This window comes from Gossypium hirsutum, chromosome A09 (assembly GCF_007990345.1).
Source record: "Gossypium hirsutum isolate 1008001.06 chromosome A09, Gossypium_hirsutum_v2.1, whole genome shotgun sequence".
Classification (NCBI taxonomy): Eukaryota; Viridiplantae; Streptophyta; class Magnoliopsida; order Malvales; family Malvaceae; genus Gossypium; species Gossypium hirsutum.
The window spans coordinates 4057351-4077499 of NC_053432.1; the positions used below are offsets into that span (position 1 = coordinate 4057351).

The window sequence follows — 20149 nt, forward strand, 5'->3', positions numbered from 1 at the left end:
CTAATTTGACCTTGGTTTAAAACATTAACAAATCACATAATATAACGTCATTAATGTCCATTAACCTTATATTTATCAAATATATCAACAACATACATTAAACTCGTTATATTTATATTTAAATAAATTATTTTGATATTTTACCTCTAAAGTGTAGATTAGGTAGCAGGAAAAAGGAGTTGAATATGTGTCTTCTTACCAGAATTAGAAACTAATTAATTAAATAAAATTTCTGAGTTCTCATTTGAAATTTTTCCTGGCAGGCAAAAATAGAACGCGTTAATGAAAAAGTAAAAAAGAAAAGTTAATTCTACCAAACATCCCTAAACTATTATCTTTATTTTAAATTAATCCTTAAATTTTAAAACATTCTAATTACATTTCTAAACTATTGAGGTTATGTCAATTAGGTCTTTTGTAACTAAAATCGTTAATTTAACTATTAAATGATATGTCAAATCATATATGACATTATTTAAAATGAAAAAATAAGAAAAAAATTAATATTGTAAAAATAGATATTTACAAAGTATTAATTTTAAGGTTTTCAAAACTTTTACGGAAGTTATATCGCTCGCTCTTTCTTCTAATTTTACTTTATTTTTAGATTTTACTTTAAAAAGTTATATGACAATGTTCTATTTATTTAAAATTTTCATTTTAAATTTAGTCACATAAGATTTAACGTGTCATTTAATGTTTAAATTATTTTTTTAATAATAAAAGATCCAATTTATATAACATTGATAACTTGCATATACTTAGAATATTTTAAAGTTTAAAGACCAATTTAGAATGAGAATCATAATATGGTGATGTTCGGTGGAATTAACCCAAAAAGAAAATCACCAGATTAATATGTTCAAACAGAAGAAAAGTAAGAAAAAAAAATCTGAAATATTATTATTGCCAAATGAAGGTTCCGGTGAATTTACGGGACCTTTTTATTAAAAAAAACAAAGTTAATTGACTAAATTCACCATTTTGTTGTTATCTAAACACCAAAATATGGTGACTTTACAAATGAAATAAATATGTAACATGATATATAACTTTATTGCCATATTTTATTTTAAAAAAAACTTTATTATCACTTTCTTTAAAAATGAAATAAAAAATGGGTCAATAAATTATTCTTTAATAAATTATCGTAAAAGTATTTCGGATGTTTTTGTATTTGAAGATAGTTTGTATTTTGTTCTCTCTATTAAAAAAGTAGTAAATTAGTCACTGTATGTTAAATTAAAGAGCAAATTGGTCTCTATACATTAGTATGAGATACACATGACACACCACGTGTGATTATCTAGTTATTCTGTCAGCCACATCAGTTTTTAATAGTACAATTTGATGAAATTTTTAATAGAAAGAACCAATTCACTTTTTGATTTAACATACAATAACTAATTTGTTCATTTTTTAAGAAAAGAGAACAATATGCAATTTGACTAATATTATAAGAACCTCTATGGTATTTTTACCTAGAACTGTTCATGGGCCGAGCTACCCACCCATGCCCAAAGATCCACTCGAAATTTGGGAGGGTTTGGGCAAATATATTAAGTCAAAAAAATGGACTTGGGCAAAAAATTAGGCCCATTTAAAATACGGGTCGGGCTCAAGCTTGAACATTCAAAGTTCAAGTCCGGTTCGGCTTGTTTTAAGTTTCTAATACTTAATATTATGTTATTTTTATATATTTTGTAATTAAGAATATATTAAAAAAATTAATCTATGCTAAATATATAATACTACTCTACTATAAATATTAAAATAATATTAAAATGACTATATATAAAATTTTTATAAATAAAAAATGTATAAAATTATTAAATATTAAAATAAAATAAAATAAATATATATATTTTAAAAAATAAAAAATAATATGAGTAAACTTAAAATGAACTTGAATTAATCTTTTATAAATATAGATAAATTTAAATAAAATTTTAAATTCAAATTTCAAAAATAAACTTAAATAAATATAAAATATATTAATATTATAGGCCGGACCAAAACCTCTAATTTCACATCATAGTTAAGATAATAAATAAATAGTGGAAAATGGAGAAGTCAAACAAGAAAATTGAAAGAAACAAAAGAGCCTAACGTTTTTGCCTGTGGTGTCCTTACTGGACGATGGTTTCTTAGAGTCAGCTTAACATGAACAAAGACTTCCCAACAGTATCCTAAAAACCCAACCGCCTCATATTTTGACGTAAACTTCAAGTTCAAACTTTGAAACAAACCTCAGCTTCCTCAAAACTTCTCTTTTTCTGGTGTCAATTTCTCTTCCCTTTATTCTTCATTGCACTTCTCAACTTTTTTTTATTTTATATATTCTTTCTCTTTCCTTTCAACCAAACACTCCCCAAGGTTCTTCCACAAAATAAAACTAAAAAAGATCCATCAAGATTTCAGGTTTGTAACCTATTATATATTGATACTTTGTTTGTTTACATGCGTGGGATGTTTACTTGTTTGCTTTGGGACTGCCTAGTTTCAGCTTTCTTTTTTCCCCCTTTGTTACGTATATATGTATGTATGTATGTATATGATAATATGTTTTGAAGTTTGATATTTTCTTTGTTCTTTTTAGTTTTGTTTGTATGTTATTCTTTTGTGATGGCTGATGCATTGACAATTTCTTTTAATTTATGCTTCCTTCTTTGACTTTTTCATAGCCTTGAATGATATTTTTGACTGAATCATTTGTTTTGTTATTAAGAAAATAACAGAGTTTTTATTGAAATTTCTTGATCTTTCTTCTTTTCTTTTTTTTTTTTAATTACACGACAAAGTGCAATTTTAGACAAAAATGAAGAAATGGTTGGGAGGTGTCCTAATGGGGTCTTTCATTGTGATCTTGATATTAAGATATAATGTGATGTTCAAGAACCCTTTTTCGAACAACACTCTTCGACAACGTATCTTCGTAAATACGACTGATCCGCGACTTAAATGGGTACAACAACCTACCGTTTCTCCGGTAGTTCAAAGTCCCGAAGCTGTTAATCAAGTCGTTGTTGCGGACGAGCTGGTTTCGGGATTGTTTCTTGATAGGAATTTCTCTAGTGAAGTTCAAAGTTCTTTATTTACATGGAATGAAATGAAGCATATAGTTAACTACAGCAAAGGATTACCGAATGCGTTAGAAGCCGTTCGAGAAGCTCGAATCGCGTGGGACAGTCTTATGGATATCGTTGCGAAGAAGCAACAAATCGAGGTGAATGAAAGTTCAGTTGATAATAAAGGGAAACAATGTCCCTATTTCTTAAGTAAAATGGATACTAAAGATTTTGGAGATAAAGGTTATAAGTTAAGAATCCCATGTGGTCTAATTCAAGGCTCTGCAATCACTATCATCGGCATTCCGAATGGTCTTTCCGGAAGTTTCAGGATTGATTTAACAGGGGAATCAGTTCCAGAGGAGCCAAACCCTCCTATTGTTTTGCATTACAATGTTCGTCTCCAAGGCGATAAGGTCACCGAGGATCCCGTAATTGTTCAAAACACATGGACTACAGCTCAAGATTGGGGTGAAGAAGAGCGGTGCCCCTCTAGAAACAATAAGAAAGGTACTTTGCTTGCTCTTTGACAAAGTTATGAATCATGGATACATATGTTTATTATTTTTTGCATGATATGCAGTGGATGATTTGAAACAATGCAGTGAAAAGGTCGGGAAACTCGATAACAGAACTAGAAGCAAGCCTTACTTTCCATTCAAGTTAGGGTATTTATCCGTTATGACACTTCGGGTTGGAGAAGAAGGATTTCATATGACCGTCGATGGAAAACAAATAACATCGTTCGCATACCGTGAAGTACTTTTCCCAACACTTAATTTTCCATCTTTTTTAGCAATTTTCTAACTTTTTATGATGATCTTATAGGGTTTAGAACCATGGCTTGTGAATGAAGTAAGGATATTTGGGGATATGAACTTAACATCAGTGTTAGCTAGTGGTTTACCTACATCTGAGGACTTGGAACATATTGATGACTTGGATGCTTTAAGAACGGTTCCGCTCCCACTACACCGTCCGTTAGACCTATTTATTGGTGTCTTTTCGACGGCAAACAACTTCAAACGCCGAATGGCAGTTCGAAGGACTTGGATGCAATACCCTGCAGTAAAGTCTGGAACAGTCGCAGCCCGGTTTTTCGTCGGTCTAGTACGTTCCTATTTGGTGAATTTGTTGCCATTTTAAACACGAAATGCATACTAAATGTTTGATTAAATAACACTGCAGCATAAGAACCAGATAGTGAATGAGGAACTTTGGAGTGAGATAAAGACCTATGGTGACATTCAATTGATGCCTTTTGTTGATTATTATGGTCTTATTACATGGAAGACTATTGCAATCTGCATTTTTGGGGTAAGTTTTTGAGTCTTAAAACATTAAAACCCCTTTTTTTATTATTGAATTTTGCTTAAATTTGTGTTTGTTTTAATAGACAGAGGCTGTTTCAGCCAAGTATGTGATGAAAACGGACGATGATGCCTTTGTTCGAGTGGATGAAGTGTTGGGTACTATAAGTAAAGAAAATGTGAAGCATGGGCTGCTTTATGGTCTTATAAACTATGATGCTCAACCTCATAGGAATGCTGACAGTAAATGGTACATCAGTCCTGAGGTAATTTTGGAGGACTAGTAGCATTGTGATGCATATGAAGTGTTTGATTAAATGTCTCTAAACTGCTCTTGTGTTTTGCGTATATGAAGGAATATCCGGAAAAGACTTACCCTCCTTGGGCACATGGCCCTGGTTATGTGGTCTCAAACGACATAGCTAAAGTTGTATATACAAAGCACAAAGAAGGATCTTTACGAGTAAGTCCCTTCCAAATTTGATAAACATTTATAAACCTTAGATATTAAGGAGGCTTAAATCACCTTTTTTACGTTTGAACTTAGTAACTATTCTTATATTAGAGTTTGAATTTTTTTGTTTAACCCTAAACTTGACAATTACTCTCACATTAGAGACTGAATATTTTTTTTGTCCAAGTTGGTCCTTGACATTTCCTTAAGAGCCCTAAAATTCAAAACCCAACATGGAAACAATTATCAATTCAGGACTAACTTGGACAATGAAAAGTTCAAGCTTTAATTTGAAAACAATTATCAAATTTAGGACTTAACTTGGATAAAACAAAATTTTAAGCCTCAAAAAGTGATTTAACCCTATTAAAAACCAAGGTGGACTGCAAGTTGGATAAGGAATTTCTAACTATATCGAAATGATCATAAATCATATGATTCCAGTAACTTGGGTATTGCTTGACATGCAAAACAGATGTTTAAGCTGGAGGATGTGGCAATGGGGATATGGATAGCAGAGATGAAAAAGGAAGGTTTCAAAGTGTATTACAAGGATGAAAATAGGGTGTACAATGAAGGGTGCAATGATGGTTTTGTTGTAGCTCATTACCAAAGCCCCAGGGAGATGCTTTGCCCATGGCAAAAGTTGCAGGCAGAGGGCGTTGCTAAATGCTGCAATTGATAAGCTAAGGCTTAGTGAACCGGATTTAGGAAGCAAGTACATATATTCAATTTTTACAAGTTTTTTAGGTAAAAGTACTATAGAGAACCTTGTACTAAGAGTTAGATTACATTTTACCACCTCAATTTAAAAAATGGTCAAATTAGTCCCTCTACGATAGATTAGAGAGAAAATTGATCATTCTGTTAAAAATTGGTCTATATATGTCAGAATGAGGTACACTTGGCACACCACGTGTAACTGTTTGGTTATTCTATTAATAGATTAGATTTTTACTAGAAAGAACCAATTTTTTTAATCTAATGTATAGGGATTAATTTACTCATTTTTTGAATAAAGAGAGTAAAATATAATCTAACTCTTAGTACAAAGGTTTTCATGATACTTTTACTATTTTTTTTATATAGTCAAAACAGTATTATATCCTATGAACCATAGTTTTCCTATTAATTTTTTAGCTTAAACATGATTGTAGAAATCATTAAAGTACATCCAAGATGATATTTTGAAGGAGAGAGATTGTATAGCACATTCATATATAACAATTTCTTATTCTCGAAGATTATATTTATGGGTATCATCATTGGCCTAAAATGGTAAAACCAATGATTTTAAGTATGTAAGTGCTTAACAACATTTTAGAAAAAGGAAATAATTTTTTGACACATCAATGTACATTTTAATAAGAATAAAATATTTAGACTAACAATGACATTATAAAATTTGATGTATGAGTTTTAAATTTGAGCCTAATATAAGAATCAAAACTAAATTTTAACTATTATTATATAATCTTGAAAAAGAAGTAAAATATTGTTTCTTATGTATATATTATCAGTTTAATTCGAATAAAGTATTTAGACTAATCATGATATTATAAAAGTTGAGCTACCAAATTTTGGACATGTGTATGATATCTACAAGAGATGCGTAAGTACCAAATATAACCACAAAAATACCCATTACAATTACCAAATATTAAGGAGGATTAAATCACTTTTTGACGTCTGAACTTAGTAACTATTCTTACATTGGAGTTTAAATTTTTTTGTTTAACCCTAAACTTAGCAATTACTCCCACATTAGAGCCTGAACATTTTTTTTATCCAAGTTGGTCCTTGACATTTTCTTAAAAACCCTAAACCCAACATGGAAACAATTATCAGTTCAGGACTAACTTGGACAATGAAAAGTTCAAGTTTAAATGTGAAAACAATTATCAAATTTAGGACTTAACTTGGATAAAACAAAATTTTAAGCCTCAAAAAGGGATTTAACCCTATTAAAAATCAAGATGGACTGCAAGTTGGATAAGGAATTTCTAACTATATCGAAATGATCATAAATCATATGATTCCAGTAACTTGGGTATTGCTTGACATGCAAAACAGATGTTTAAGCTGGAGGATGTAGCAATGGGGATATGGATAGCAGAGATGAAAAAGGAAGGTTTCAAAGTGTATTACAAGGATGAAAATAGGGTGTACAATGAAGGGTGCAATGATGGTTTTGTTGTAGCTCATTACCAAAGCCCCAGGGAGATGCTTTGCCTATGGCAAAAGTTGCAGGCAGAGGGTGTTGCTAAATGTTGCAATTGATAAGCTAAGCCTTAGTGAACTGGATTTGGGAAGCAAGTACATATATTCAATTTTTACAAGTTTTTTAGGGGTAAAAGTACTATAGAACCTTGTACTAGTGTCACGGGCCAGAGTTCAAAGCCCGTGACCATCAAACCAAATGCATCCGATGGAGGTCTATTACTTAGATGGGGATCATTTGGCCCACGTGAGCTGGCCCGATTCAAGGAATTGTTGGAGAAGCTTGTCAGATTAAAGTCTGGTTGGCCTAATCGGACTGGCCCGTTGCTTGAAGAGATTGAAGGTCCATCTACAAATATGGAAACATGATCTTAAAAGATATGATATTATAATCTTAGAGATCTTAGATATGATATGGAATCTTATAAGATATTATTTTATAAGATTAGAGATTTGATGGTAGGTACCCTTTAATCTCGTCCGTCGATGTAATTGTATCTTGACCGTCGGTTTTGGGGGAACTCAAGTATAAATAGAGAGCCTCCCCCTAATTTGTACTCACTCCATTCATTGTTTCATTATTCTTTGTGAATAAGAGAATAGAGAGCATTTACTCAAACACTTTGTGTGCGTCCTTTTCTGTTGTTCTTTATAAGCTTCTTTTGGCATAAGTTTGCTTCCGCTGTACGAGTTGGTGCCTTGGAGGAGTTCTTAAGGAATCCTCATTCGAGTAAAGGCTGACTTAGGCGAGTTTGGAAGAGTGAGTCGCCTAAGGCCGCACGGATTGCGAGACGAAAGGTCTAGCCCCGTGACAAGTGGTATCAGAGCTAGAGTTCGAACCAATAAGTATCCGAGTTGTTGGTTCAAAGGCACTGTTAGGATGTCGAAAGAAGAGTTCGAACAAATATGGGCGAGAAAGTCTTTGAGGGAGATGCTGTCGGCAGTAAAAGTACGCGTGGGTAAACTTGAGGAGTCCATGGAAAACGTTAAAGAGTCTGACAATGCTCGTAGGGAAAGCATTGAAGACATGAATGAGCAGTTCAGAGACTTTGTGACCACGTGTCTAACTTCCCAAAGGGATAACGTGCAAGAGTTGCTAGATTCCCAAAGGAAGAAGCTGATAGAGAGGAACAATGCTCTCGAAGCCATGGTGAAGGCTTTGAAGGAGGAAACAATGGCCACGACGCTGACTTTAAGCACAAGAATAGGGGAGCTTGAGGGAGAGCTGGCCTTGTGTCGAGCAGCGGTGGAAGGAGTATCGAGTGCAGCACTCAGTAGCGAGTGTGTCCCGGAACCGAAAGAGTTTGTGGGGACAAGGTCTGCATGTGATGTGGACAATTTCTTGTGGAGGATGGAAAACTACTTCCGTGCCAAAGGCATCGTGGATGATGCGGATAAGGTACAAATTGCTTCATTATTTCTTATTGATATTGCGCTTTTATGGTGGCGAGGTAGGACCACAGATAAAAGGCAATGTGAGATTGGAACATGGGAGAAGTTCCAATGCGAGTTGAAGGGACAGTTTTACCCCGAGTTTGCCGAGGAAGAAGCTCGGGCAAAGTTGCAAGGAATAACGCAACGGGGCACAGTGGGGGAGTATGTTCGTGAGTTCAAGGAACTCATGCTCCAAGTTTCGAATGTGACCAAGAGAGAAGCAATGCTTGCTTTTCAAGAGGGATTGAAGCCGTGGGTCAGACAGGAGGTGGAACAAAGAGGTGTCCAAAAGCTGTCGGAAGCCATGAAGGTAGCGGTATCCGTGGTTAAGCTTGGTTTAGGGAAAGACAAGCTTGGATCTTCCAAGTCCGAGGAAAGAGGTGTATGTGAAGGGAATTATGAGGAAGATACGGATGAGTATGGCAATGACAACGACGACAATTGTGGTAATGGGAAACCACGAGTTGGGAAGAAGAAACCCAAGAAGAGAAGGGACAAGCTGAAATGCTTTCTCTGTGACGGTCCACACATGCTAAAAAAAATGTCCGATGAAATCCGCGCTTAAGAAGAAGCCGGTGGGTAAGGCCTTGGGACTTGGTTCGAGCGCAAGGGGTGTTGAAGCTAAGGAGGCCGAAAGTGAGAAGAAGCCAGTCGAGTGCTTCTTATGTCATGGTCCGCATAGGTTGCGGAAGTGTCCGAGGAAGTCTGTTATCGATGGGAATGATCGAGCAGACACGGAGCCCAAGAAGCTTGGTTCGAGCAAGGGAAAAGCCGAAGCCAAGAGGGCAAAGAGGAGCAAGTCTGTCATCGAAGGGAACGATGGAGCAGACAAGGAGCCCAAGAAGCTTGGTTCGAGCAAGGGTAAAGCCGAAGCTAAGAGGGCAAAGAGGAGCAAGTCTATCATCGCAGGGAACGATGGAGCAGACAAGGAGCCCAAGAAGCTTGGTTCGAGCAAGGGTAAAGCCGAAGCCAAGAGGGCTAAGAGGAATAAAAAGAAGCGAGTAAAGTGCTTCTTGTGCCGTGGTCCGCATGAGTTGCGGAACTGTCCAAAGCAAGCCGTAGTCAAAGGAAAGGCAACGTCCGAGCATAGAGAGTCGTCGGAGGGGCTTCCACCCAAGGGAGAGGTGAGTTTGTCATCGAACTTAGAGGAAGAAGTTGCGATGAAAACAGTGAAGCTAGGAACAATGAGGCTCGAATCGAGTGAAGCGTCGGAGTTGGCCGAGTCATCGACAAGGTTTCCACCTATAGGAGGGGTGGGTGGTGCATCGGACTTCAAGGAAAAAGAAGTGGTGCATGTGGGACAGTTGACCCGAGTAAATGCAAAGGTAAATTCAAAACACTCTGATAGTGTTTTGCATTCTAACTTGTGTACTTGGCGAGAACGTAGGGGCCCTTTCGAAGTTCTTAAGCAATGAGGCCGAGAGACTGTGGGCAAAGCGAAGCCAAGTGTCGTGAATCATGAGGATTCTGTTCGAGGGAAGTTAGAATGTGGGCAAGGGAGTGACATAACTCCTTGTCGTCGAGATGTACAAACGAGTAGGACGGCTCAAGTTAAGAAGCGACGGAAGCCGAGGCAAAAGTCCCAAAGAAAGGAAAGAGTTAAGACAACAAGTGGGATCCAAGGCGAATCAAGTCAGTGCCATTCAAGAGTCGCAACGAGGACGTTGCGAGAATGGGTGGGGGAGAATGTCACGGGCCAGAGTTCAAAGCCCGTGACCATCAAACCAAATGCATCCGATGGAGGTCTATTACTTAGATGGGGATCATTTGGCCCACGTGAGCTGGCCCGATTCAAGGAATTGTTGGAGAAGCTTGTCAAATTAAAGTCTGGTTGGCCCAATCGGACTGGCCCGTTGCTTGAAGAGATTGAAGGTCCATCTACAAATATGGAAACATGATCTTAAAAGATATGATATTATAATCTTAGAGATCTTAGATATGATATGGAATCTTATAAGATATTATTTTATAAGATTAGAGATTTGATGGTAGGTACCCTTTAATCTCGTCCGTCGATGTAATTGTATCTTGACCGTCGGTTTTGAGGGAACTCAAGTATAAATAGAGAGCCTCCCCCTCATTTGTACTCACTCCATTCATTGTTTCATTATTCTTTGTGAATAAGAGAATAGAGAGCATTTACTCAAACACTTTGTGTGCGTCCTTTTCTGTTGTTCTTTATAAGCTTCTTTTGGCATAAGTTTGCTTCCGCTGTACGAGTTGGTGCCTTGAAGGAGTTCTTAAGGAATCATCATTCGAGTAAAGGCTGACTTAGGCGAGTTTGGAAGAGTGAGTCGCCTAAGGCCGCACGGATTGCGAGACGAAAGGTCTAGCCCCGTGACACTAGGAGTTGGATTACATTTTGCCCCCTCAATTTAAAAAATGGTCAAATTAGTCCCTATACATTAGATTAGAGAGAAATTTGATCATTCTGTTAAAAATTGGTCTATATATGTCAGAATGAGGTACACTTGGCACACCACGTGTAACTATTTGGTTATTCTATTAGTAACGCCAATTTTTAATATTAGTAATAGATTAGATTTTTACTAGAAAGAACCAATTTTTTTTTAATCTAATGTATAGGGATTAATTTACTCATTTTTTGAATAAAGAGAATAAAATACAATCTAACTCTTAGTACAAAGGTCTTCATGATATTTTTACTACTTTTTTTATGTATAATCTAACTCTTAGTACAAAGGTCTTCATGATATTTTTACTATTTTTTTATGTATTCAAAACGGTATTATATCCTAGTAACCATAGTTTTCCTATTAATTTTTTTAGCTTAAACATGATTGTAGAAATCATTAAAGTAGATGATATTTTGAAGGAGAGAGATTGTATAGCACATTCATATATAACAATTTTTTCTTCTTGAAGATTATATTTATGGGCATCATCATTGGCCTAAAATGGTGAAACCAATGATTATAAGTATGCAAGTGCTTAACAACATTTTAGAAAAAAGAAATAATTCTTTGACACATTAACGTACATTTTAATAAGAATAAAATATTTAGACTAACAATGACATTATAAAAATTGATGTATGATTTTTAAATTTGAACCTAATATAGGAATTAAAACTAAATTTTAATTATTATTATATAATCTTAAAAAAGAAGTAAAATATTGTTTCTTATGTATATATTATCAGTTTAATTCGAATGAAGTATTTAAACTAATCATGATATTATAAAAGTTGAGCGACCAAATTTTGGACATGTGTATGATATCTATAAGAGACACGTAAGTACCAAATATAACCACAAAAATACCCATTACAATTACCAACCCTATACCAACCATTTCACCATTGAATTTCTGATAACTCCCAGAAATCTTCAAGTAACATAAGCATGGCAGTGTGACTGATGCATTGATGCTCAAAAATGCACCCACCAGCGACATGAGGGAACCAAAAAAGGGGACCGCCAGAGCCACCAACACCGTGCTCATCACCACGCTGGTGCCGACGATGTGGCGGAACAACCGCTTGTTGAAGTGATATGGAAACCAGGCTTCAGTGGCGTTGATTATTGGTGTAACCATTAATGCATATTTGGATATGGGATTCACCAATGTGGTGTAAATTGCAATTCTTGAGCTCAGCTTGTTTGTTGGAAGGTTCAAAGTTATCTGTGATTGAACTTCTGATCCAAACATCAAGTAGCCCGAAATTGCCATTGATGCATAACATAAGGTGCCCAACACAAAGCACACAATCAGCACCTGAAAAAAAAAATCCGAAAATAAGTATGATCTTCCATATATAGAAAAAATTGAGCATAGCCATGTTGAACACATGCTCATAATCCAACACTCAGCTCCGGATCCATGTAAGATAATAAAAAGAATAAACTTTATTTATAGTTATTTAACTATGTTTTTTTTATCATCTAATTATTAAAAATTACAATATGATCACTCAACTTTAAAATTTTTATCTTTTTTGGTCACTAGGGGCAGATAAAGGGGCAGGCAAGCCCTTGGGCCGTGGAAATTGAAAAATTACAATTCTAACCCTTTTATGAATGATCAAATTATAAATTAATATAGAGAAAATTATGTTTTTCCCCCCAAATAAAAGATATTTTATTTAATCTCTTCAAAAATAATGAAATAATAAATTAATACATAATAAAATCTATATTTGATATCTTAAAATTTTATAATTTAATTTTAGCCACCTTAAAAAAAATTCTAGATTCACCATTGTTGGTTATCCAACTATGTTAGATTTTTGGATATTCCCATTGTACCTTAGCTAGTTGGTCAATTAAAAAAATAAAGATAAATTAAATAATTAAATTACCATTTTCTAACTTTTTGAAATATAAAAAAAATAGTTAAGTAACCTCTTCTATAGTTTACCCTTAAAAAAAGGGAAAGTGAGTACTTACATTGGAGAACTGATGCCTTTTGTGCATTGAACTGTAGAGGGTAGGGAAAACTGGATGTGCACAATAACAAAAGGCAAATAAGCTGACAGCAGTTGGGATTCCATCCCAATTTATGAATTCACCCCTTTGTTGAAACCCAATTCCATCAAACACACCAATCCATAAAACTGAACCAATGATGAACAAAGAAGCTAAAACCCCAGTGGCTGAGATGTAAGAAAGGAGGCTCAAATTATCCAACCAAACAGTTGGCAAAATTATGAGTGCTACAATTATGATGAACCCTTGTTTCCCACCAATTGTAAGCCCTCCAAACTCAAAGTACTCCACATTGGGTAGTAAATTTTGCAAGTTATCTCCTTCGAGAATAAGAAACCCTGTGGCAACTAAGTAGAGCTCCATGTGCATTAAAACTGAGACTATTACTTTCCCTTTCCTCCCAAATGCTTGATAGCCTATGTCGGGATATGTTTTAATGTTGGGATCCCAATCCATGCATCTTTGAATCAATAAACCTGAATAGAATGTTGCAGTGGCAATGGTGAAAAGGAGAATTAAACTTATCCATCCTCCTGATGCTAGAGCATATGGGGTTGATAATATTCCAATTCCTGGCATATACATACAAAACACTATGAAAAAAAAAACAAAAAGGAAAATTGTGATTGACTGATGACAACAAGAAAAAAGAAAAGAAATTATACCTGTTAAAGCATTGAGTCCATTGAAACAAGTCTTGGAAAAAGAGGTGGTGCCTATGAAATTTACATCATCACTATCAGATGCCTCTAAATCCTTTAATTTGCTTTGGTTCTGGTCAAGAAGCAAAGGTACATTGAGATCAAGTGATGATGATCCTCCATTTTTATGCTCAATTCCCATTATTTCGCAGATTATAAAACAAAGAAGAAGAACAAAGGGGTTGTTTACTTCAACTTGCTTGGGAGCAACTGAGAAGTTTCATATAATTTATAGATGCTGGAACTTCCTCAAAGCCACGCCGTTTGCTGTATTTTTTGCTACAATTTGAATGGACCTTTAATTGTACACGTTTCCATGAAGGAGTGACAAATCATTGCCGGTTTGAAAAAAGATCACTCACGTTTACGTTTACGTTCCTTAGCTAGACTATAGGAGGCGCGTAAAATATATTAAAAACATTATACATGTGGAAATAAAAATATACTAAATTACACTGATAATCATTTAATTATAAAATTTTTCATTTTAGGCACAAAAATAAAAAGTTTGTAATTTTAGTATACATGTTACATAGTTCGGTTATTTTGATCATTCATGTTAAAAGCACAAATGGTAAATTAATGTGGTAGTTAAAAAAAATCTATATAATAACAAATTTAGTTTTCAACTTTTACATATTATATTGATTTAGTCATAATTTTTAAAAAAAATTAACCCTTAACTTATTTTTTTAACAAATTTAACCCTCAACTTTTATATAAATATATTTTTTTTAATTTTTAATTTAATTTTTAAAATATTTATGTATTATATATATTTCTTTGAATCTTTTAGAATTAGAATCAAATTGAGAACATTTGACCCTCAACTTTTACATATATATTTTTTATTTTTATATATTTTTAAATTTATTCTTGTATTTTTAAATATTTATGTATTTTATATATTTCTTTGAATCTTTTAGCATTAGAATCAAATTGAGAACATTTGTGAATTTTGAGGGTTAATTTTTTAAAAATTATGGCTAAATCAATACAATATATAAAATTTGATGGCTAAATTTGTTATTATATTGATTTTTCATTGTCTTGTCAGCTTGTCATTTGTGATTTTAACTGGAGTGACCAAAATGACTGAACTATGTAACGTATGTGGTTAAATTGTAAACTTTTTATTATGGGTGCCTAAAGTGAAATTTTTTATAGTTGGGTGACTATTTGATTAGTCTACACTTAAAAATAACATCCAATAAAAAATAAAATGTATGATTTGAAATTAATTAATAATAACATATGAAATATGTATAAAATTAAAATAAAAAATAGAGATTGTAAGTAAAACAAAATTTAAACACATGTACACATTAAATTAAAATTACTAAACGAATACAATTATGTTGTCATCAATTCTAAGTTGATGTCGAGTTAACTTGTGACAACATTTGGCATGCCCCAAATTTTTGGATTTTTAAGTGTGCATGTTTGTTAAATAATTTGATATGGTGTATTGGTTTAGTGCCTTGGAAGTGTGCTTTGGGTCCTTTGTTTTGAGTTTTTCTATTAATTTTGGCTTATGTTAAGTTTGAGCCTTAGGGCTTAAATTATTTTCTTTATTGGGTTATGATAATGATGAGTCTAGCAGTCCAATGGTTTAGTATTTGTTTATTCCTTAGTTTTAAGTTTGTACCTCCTTGTGTGCAAGAGGAATTTTTTTGTTGTTGTTGTGATCTATTCTTGAGAGGTAGAATTCAATTTGAATTCCTTTAGCAGTTGTTTAGGATGTGGATAAGTTAGTTTGGGTATTTCCATTTATTTTTGTTTTATTTTTATTTTTACAAAATTTTAGGAAAAACTCTAAATCTACTCTTTCATTCTAACCATCCAACCCACCCTCCCACTTTGTGCACGTTACTTTTATTCTTTGTTTTGTTTCTTCACTTCTTCTTTTCCACTTTTTCTTTACTCTGTTTCCTTCCCTTTTCTTGGTTCTTCTTCGATTTGCTTCATCTTTACTCTTGATTTCTATCCATCGTTCATATGCGAGTGTCGGGGCACTGCTAATTTTCTAAGTAAGTAAGTTCGGGGTAAGTAATCCTGATTTGTTTGGTGTTAAAGGATGAGGTTGCGTTGGCTTTTGTTATGATATAGTGTGTTGTGGAAATTGTTAATTTTCATAGCGTTATCTTTCTGAATAGGAGAAGGAAGAGCGGCGTTAGGCAAACCTCCAGCGAGTTAATCTCGTGAACGGCTTAGGTTGCTGTTATTGTGTGGTAAGAGTTCGTAAATTGGAGTTTTGGGATTGTTTTTCCTTAGGGAAGTGAAATTTTTGTATAAGGTTGGGATTGTTGATCGTTGTGTTTTGATAAATGTTTATAGGTTCGTGAGTTCCTTTTGAGTGGTTGATCAATTTATAAATCAGGAGTGTGAAAACGACCCAAAAACTCATTTGAAACTCGATTAAATCGTGAAATAAGGGCTATTTTCGAAACTGCCTAACGCCACATAGCCGTGTGTCAGATTGTATGGTAGGACGTGTGCCAGGTCATGTGGAGCACACAATCATGTGAAATCTTATAGCCCGTGTGAAGCATACTGCTGTGTGAAACTTTGCAAACCGTATAGGTAGGCCGTGTTGACCATATGGGCTAGGGTTTTGAGCCGTGTAGGCCATTTTGGCCAATTTTTAGGCCTGACCAAGGGCCATTTGAAGGACTCATATTTGGGTTTGTAGACATCGTATGAGACCGAAAAAGCGTAAGTTTTAGTACGTAATTACATATGGATAAGTTTAAATGGTATATTAAGTAGGACAAGTTGAAAATAAACTATAAAGTATATGCTATGTTACAATCTATATGATATACGTCTGTAGGTATGCCATGTGATATGTGATATATGATATATGTATGTATGTTTTAGGGTTATGATATGCATATGTTTGGGGGTGGGTTATGATGTGATGGAGGAAGTGTTATATGATAGGTATACTGTGATTGTGGCGGCTAGACCACAAATTTGTGTATGGTAGCTCAGCTACAAATATATGAGTGACACACGGCTACAAGTTGGTGTGATTGGATGGATGGACACTTGTAGTCCTATATGGTGTGATTGGTGGGTCGGAGATGGTGTGCAGCGACTGGGGTAGGACATGATATGATATGACATGATAAGATTTGCTATGTTATGATTCAATATAACATGATATGCTACGATTAAATATGATATGATATATTAAGATATGATTCGTATAAAATCTGATATGATAAGAAATATTATGATATATACTATGAGGCGATCTGATATATATATGTATGCTTGTACTAAGATTATGGGTCAAAACAAACATCGAGCTTAGAGCTCATAATTTCTTTGTTTTTTTTCAAGTAATCCTTCGACCTAGGAATGGACGGCCACTCTGGAGCTCAAGTTTCATGTTTTTGGTTAAGCACCATGGACTTTTATCTGTTTATTATAGACATTTTCGACATTTTCGCCTTTTTTGGGTTTTTTTATTTGTTTTTGGACATTTTAATTTTTGTTTATTACGATGGGACTATTTTGGGTATATATCACACAAAAGCTTTTATCATTTAAGGACGTTAAACTTATGATAACTAAAAATGAATCTTGGTTTATAAACGATACATTATAAGGTTTTCTGCTGTAAAACTAAAAGGAATTCTCTAAAATGTTTTAGCAAATAAATGTTTCAAGTAAATTGGTTTTAATCTTAGTAATACAATTAAGCTACGATTTCAAAAAATTATTATGTTTTTTCAAAGATTTATTCTAATTGAATTTTTTTTCCGTTGAAATTGGCTTTCATCAAAACTAAACATTTGTTTCTTTTGCTTGTACGATGTAATCTCCATGATCCGACTATAACATCTAGGTCGGGTATGGGGTGTTACAGCATCTCAATCAACAATATTATTAATATATATAATTGATGGAGGTAATAAAATATGTATAATAAAATTAAAATATATAAAATATTAAAATAAAACTTTAATTGAATGTTAAATTGAATATTTTTTAATCCAATTGGCATGGATTCAAATCTCATTAAATACATATTTTTATTATTTTTTTAAAAATAAAAAACTTAAAGTATCCTCAAATGAGTAGCAAATTTTTTTTGTTTGATAAGGGCTGAAAGTAATATGTTTTAACCACATTCTTAACGCGTTTTGAGTGATTATCCAATGTTAATTGTGAATTTTATGCTCCTAATAATTTAAATTCATGTTTTAATGCTTAATAGAGCACTTGGGAGAAAAATGAGAGAAAAACGAGCGGAAATCGAAACGTCGAAGCAAGCTGAAGGAGCCACACAAGCTACACTTTTTCACATGGCTGTGTGAACCACACGGTGTGGTAGGCCATGTCGATATCACGAGATTGCGCACTGAAAAATAGAAAATCACAATTTTAGGTTTTTTGGGCATTCTAAGACGTATATATGACAAAAGTAAGAAGACAAGAGAGAATTGTCAGAGAATATTCAAGAAAACGACTCGAAAAACACCATTAAAGCTGACTTTGAAGCAGATTTCCATCAAGATTAAAGATTCCTAGTTGATTTCGTAAGAAGTTATCATAAGTTTCTTTTATTCTTTTGGTTATATTGTATCTTGGATTTTTCACTTTTCAAGCATGAACTAATTTTCTAAATACCTAGGGGAGATGAACCTTACGATGAATTCTGTCGTTTGATTTCTATTTTATGCAATAAATATTTAATTTATTTATTTTTAATTATGTGTGTTTAATTCTTGGCTTGATATTTCTAGAGTATTAATCCGTGTTCAATGTGCTTAATTCGGTGGTCGAATAAATCCTATTTAAGATTAGATGTTGCGTAATAGGGGTTTTAATTATAAAGAAATTTCAATTAATCCACCTAGAGTCGATTGTTCTTATGCTCAAAAGATATATTAGTATAATTTTGGGATTTCTACAGATCAATGTGCTATGTAAAGAAATTGAGTAATTTAGATTGATAGTGAAAGATGAAATCTAGGTGGATTCTTACCTGGGTATTGTTTCATTTCATAGTTGTTATTTGATTATTTTCGTATTTTTTCTTTTTCTTGTTTGTTAGTTAATTAAATTAGTTAATTTTAGTTTTAATAGATCATCTGAATTATTCAGTTAAATAATAGAAATATGATAATTATTAGTACTTGTAGTCCTCGTGAGAATGATATCTTTGCTTACCATAACTATACTATTACTTGATAGGTGCACTTATCTTAGTCAAATTCTTAATTAGTTTCATGATCATCAAGTTTTTGGCACTGTTGCCTAGGACTAGAATATTAGGAAAACTTAATTTCTAATAAGCCATTTTTTATTTTAATTTTAATACTTTTTTTGTAATTTATATTTTACATTTTGGTTTTCTTTTGTTTGATTCTTACAGGTTCCCTTGCTTTATGATTAGAGGCAACCCGTTGGAATCATTACTTTTTATAATGAAATTGAAAAGGCTACTCGCAGAAATTAGAAAAAGGCTAGAGAAGCAAGGTCAACAAAAAAATTTCATAGATGATCAAGAGCAATAGGACATTATTGTGGAGATGGATATTAATCCTGGTAATCTACAACTTCTTGCACATCCTGCTCCTTGGACTATGTATGACATACTAAGTCCACTCTAATTGGGGTTGAATCAAGTATTGTTAGACCGATTGTTGTTGCAAATAATTTTAAGATTAAGTCGAACACAATTCAGATGGTGCAGCAATATGTTCAGTTTGATGGGTTGCAAGATTTAGATCCGAATGTTCGTTTACCTAATTTTCTGGAGATTTTCGACACATTTAAGATCAATGGCATTATTGATGATCCTATACTCTTACAGTTTTACCCATTCTTTTTAAGAAATAAGGCAAAATAGTGGTTGAATTCATTTCCACGTGGTTCCATCACTACTTGGCCTCAGGTGACTGGAAATTTTTGTTGAAGTACTTTTCATCGGCCAAAACAGCTAAGTTGAGGAATGACATCTCTTCTTTTGCTCAACTTTAGCTTGAAACATTGTATGATGCATGGGAAAGATTTAAGGATCTTCTGAGAAGGTGTCCTCATCATGGTTTACCTTTGTGGTTACAAGTTCAAACTTTTTAAAATAGTTTGAATCCCTCGACTAGGCAAATGATTGATGCAGTAGCTGATGGAATATTGAATAATAAAACACCTAAGATAGCCCAAGAATTTATCAAAGAGATGGAACTGAATAACTATTAGTGGCAAGTTATGAGAACAAAGCCTGCAAAGCCAATGATGTTTTAATATAAATTCAATTGCTATGTTGTCGAGTCAAGTTGAAACTCTTAGTAAAAAAATTGATGGCTTGAGTTTCAGTAAACAAGTGAATCCAGTAATGCAATGTGATGCTACTGGAGCGAGGATGATAAATCTGGAATGTTTGTTACAAGTCTAACATGGAGCATGAACAAGTCGACCTTATGGGTAATAATTTTAGACCTCTGAGTAACCCTTATAACAATAATTATAACCTAGGACGGAGGAATCGTCCAATTTT

The 20149-nt window shown here is 33.6% G+C and overlaps 2 protein-coding genes and 1 non-coding gene across 6 annotated transcripts; 1 reads left to right on the forward strand and 2 right to left on the reverse strand.

The window, feature by feature from the left end:
- The first annotated feature begins 2090 nt into the window (after nucleotides 1-2090).
- On the forward strand, nucleotides 2091-7136 carry LOC107889869 (beta-1,3-galactosyltransferase GALT1). Of its 4 annotated transcripts, none has more exons than XM_041077680.1 (8): nucleotides 2091-2421; nucleotides 2878-3578; nucleotides 3652-3827; nucleotides 3897-4178; nucleotides 4257-4385; nucleotides 4465-4644; nucleotides 4734-4841; nucleotides 5308-5872. In XM_041077680.1, the coding sequence occupies exons 2-8, from the start codon at nucleotides 2888-2890 to the stop codon at nucleotides 5512-5514; spliced, it is 1773 nt and encodes a 590-aa protein (XP_040933614.1). In that variant the 5' UTR covers nucleotides 2091-2421; nucleotides 2878-2887; the 3' UTR covers nucleotides 5515-5872. The 4 variants fall into 4 exon arrangements, with proteins under 4 accessions (XP_040933614.1, XP_040933615.1, XP_040933612.1 ...); XM_041077681.1 differs by lacking the exon at nucleotides 5308-5872 and adding an exon at nucleotides 6906-7136 and having other exon boundaries at nucleotides 2097-2421; nucleotides 2802-3578; XM_041077678.1 differs by having other exon boundaries at nucleotides 2104-2421; nucleotides 2802-3578.
- A 4387-nt stretch (nucleotides 7137-11523) lies between these two features.
- On the reverse strand, nucleotides 11524-13832 carry LOC107890198 (amino acid transporter AVT1I). Its single transcript, XM_016814694.2, has 3 exons — nucleotides 13600-13832; nucleotides 12896-13506; nucleotides 11524-12224 (listed from the first exon to the last, which is right to left on the reverse strand). Exons 1-3 carry the CDS (start codon nucleotides 13775-13777, stop codon nucleotides 11646-11648), a joined length of 1368 nt encoding a protein of 455 aa, XP_016670183.1. The 5' UTR covers nucleotides 13778-13832; the 3' UTR covers nucleotides 11524-11645.
- Nucleotides 13833-19593: 5761 nt separating this feature from the next.
- Nucleotides 19594-19700, reverse strand: LOC121207257 (small nucleolar RNA R71). Its single transcript, XR_005902348.1, has one exon. It is a non-coding gene; the product is annotated as a small nucleolar RNA R71 (small nucleolar RNA).
- Nucleotides 19701-20149: the final 449 nt, after the last annotated feature.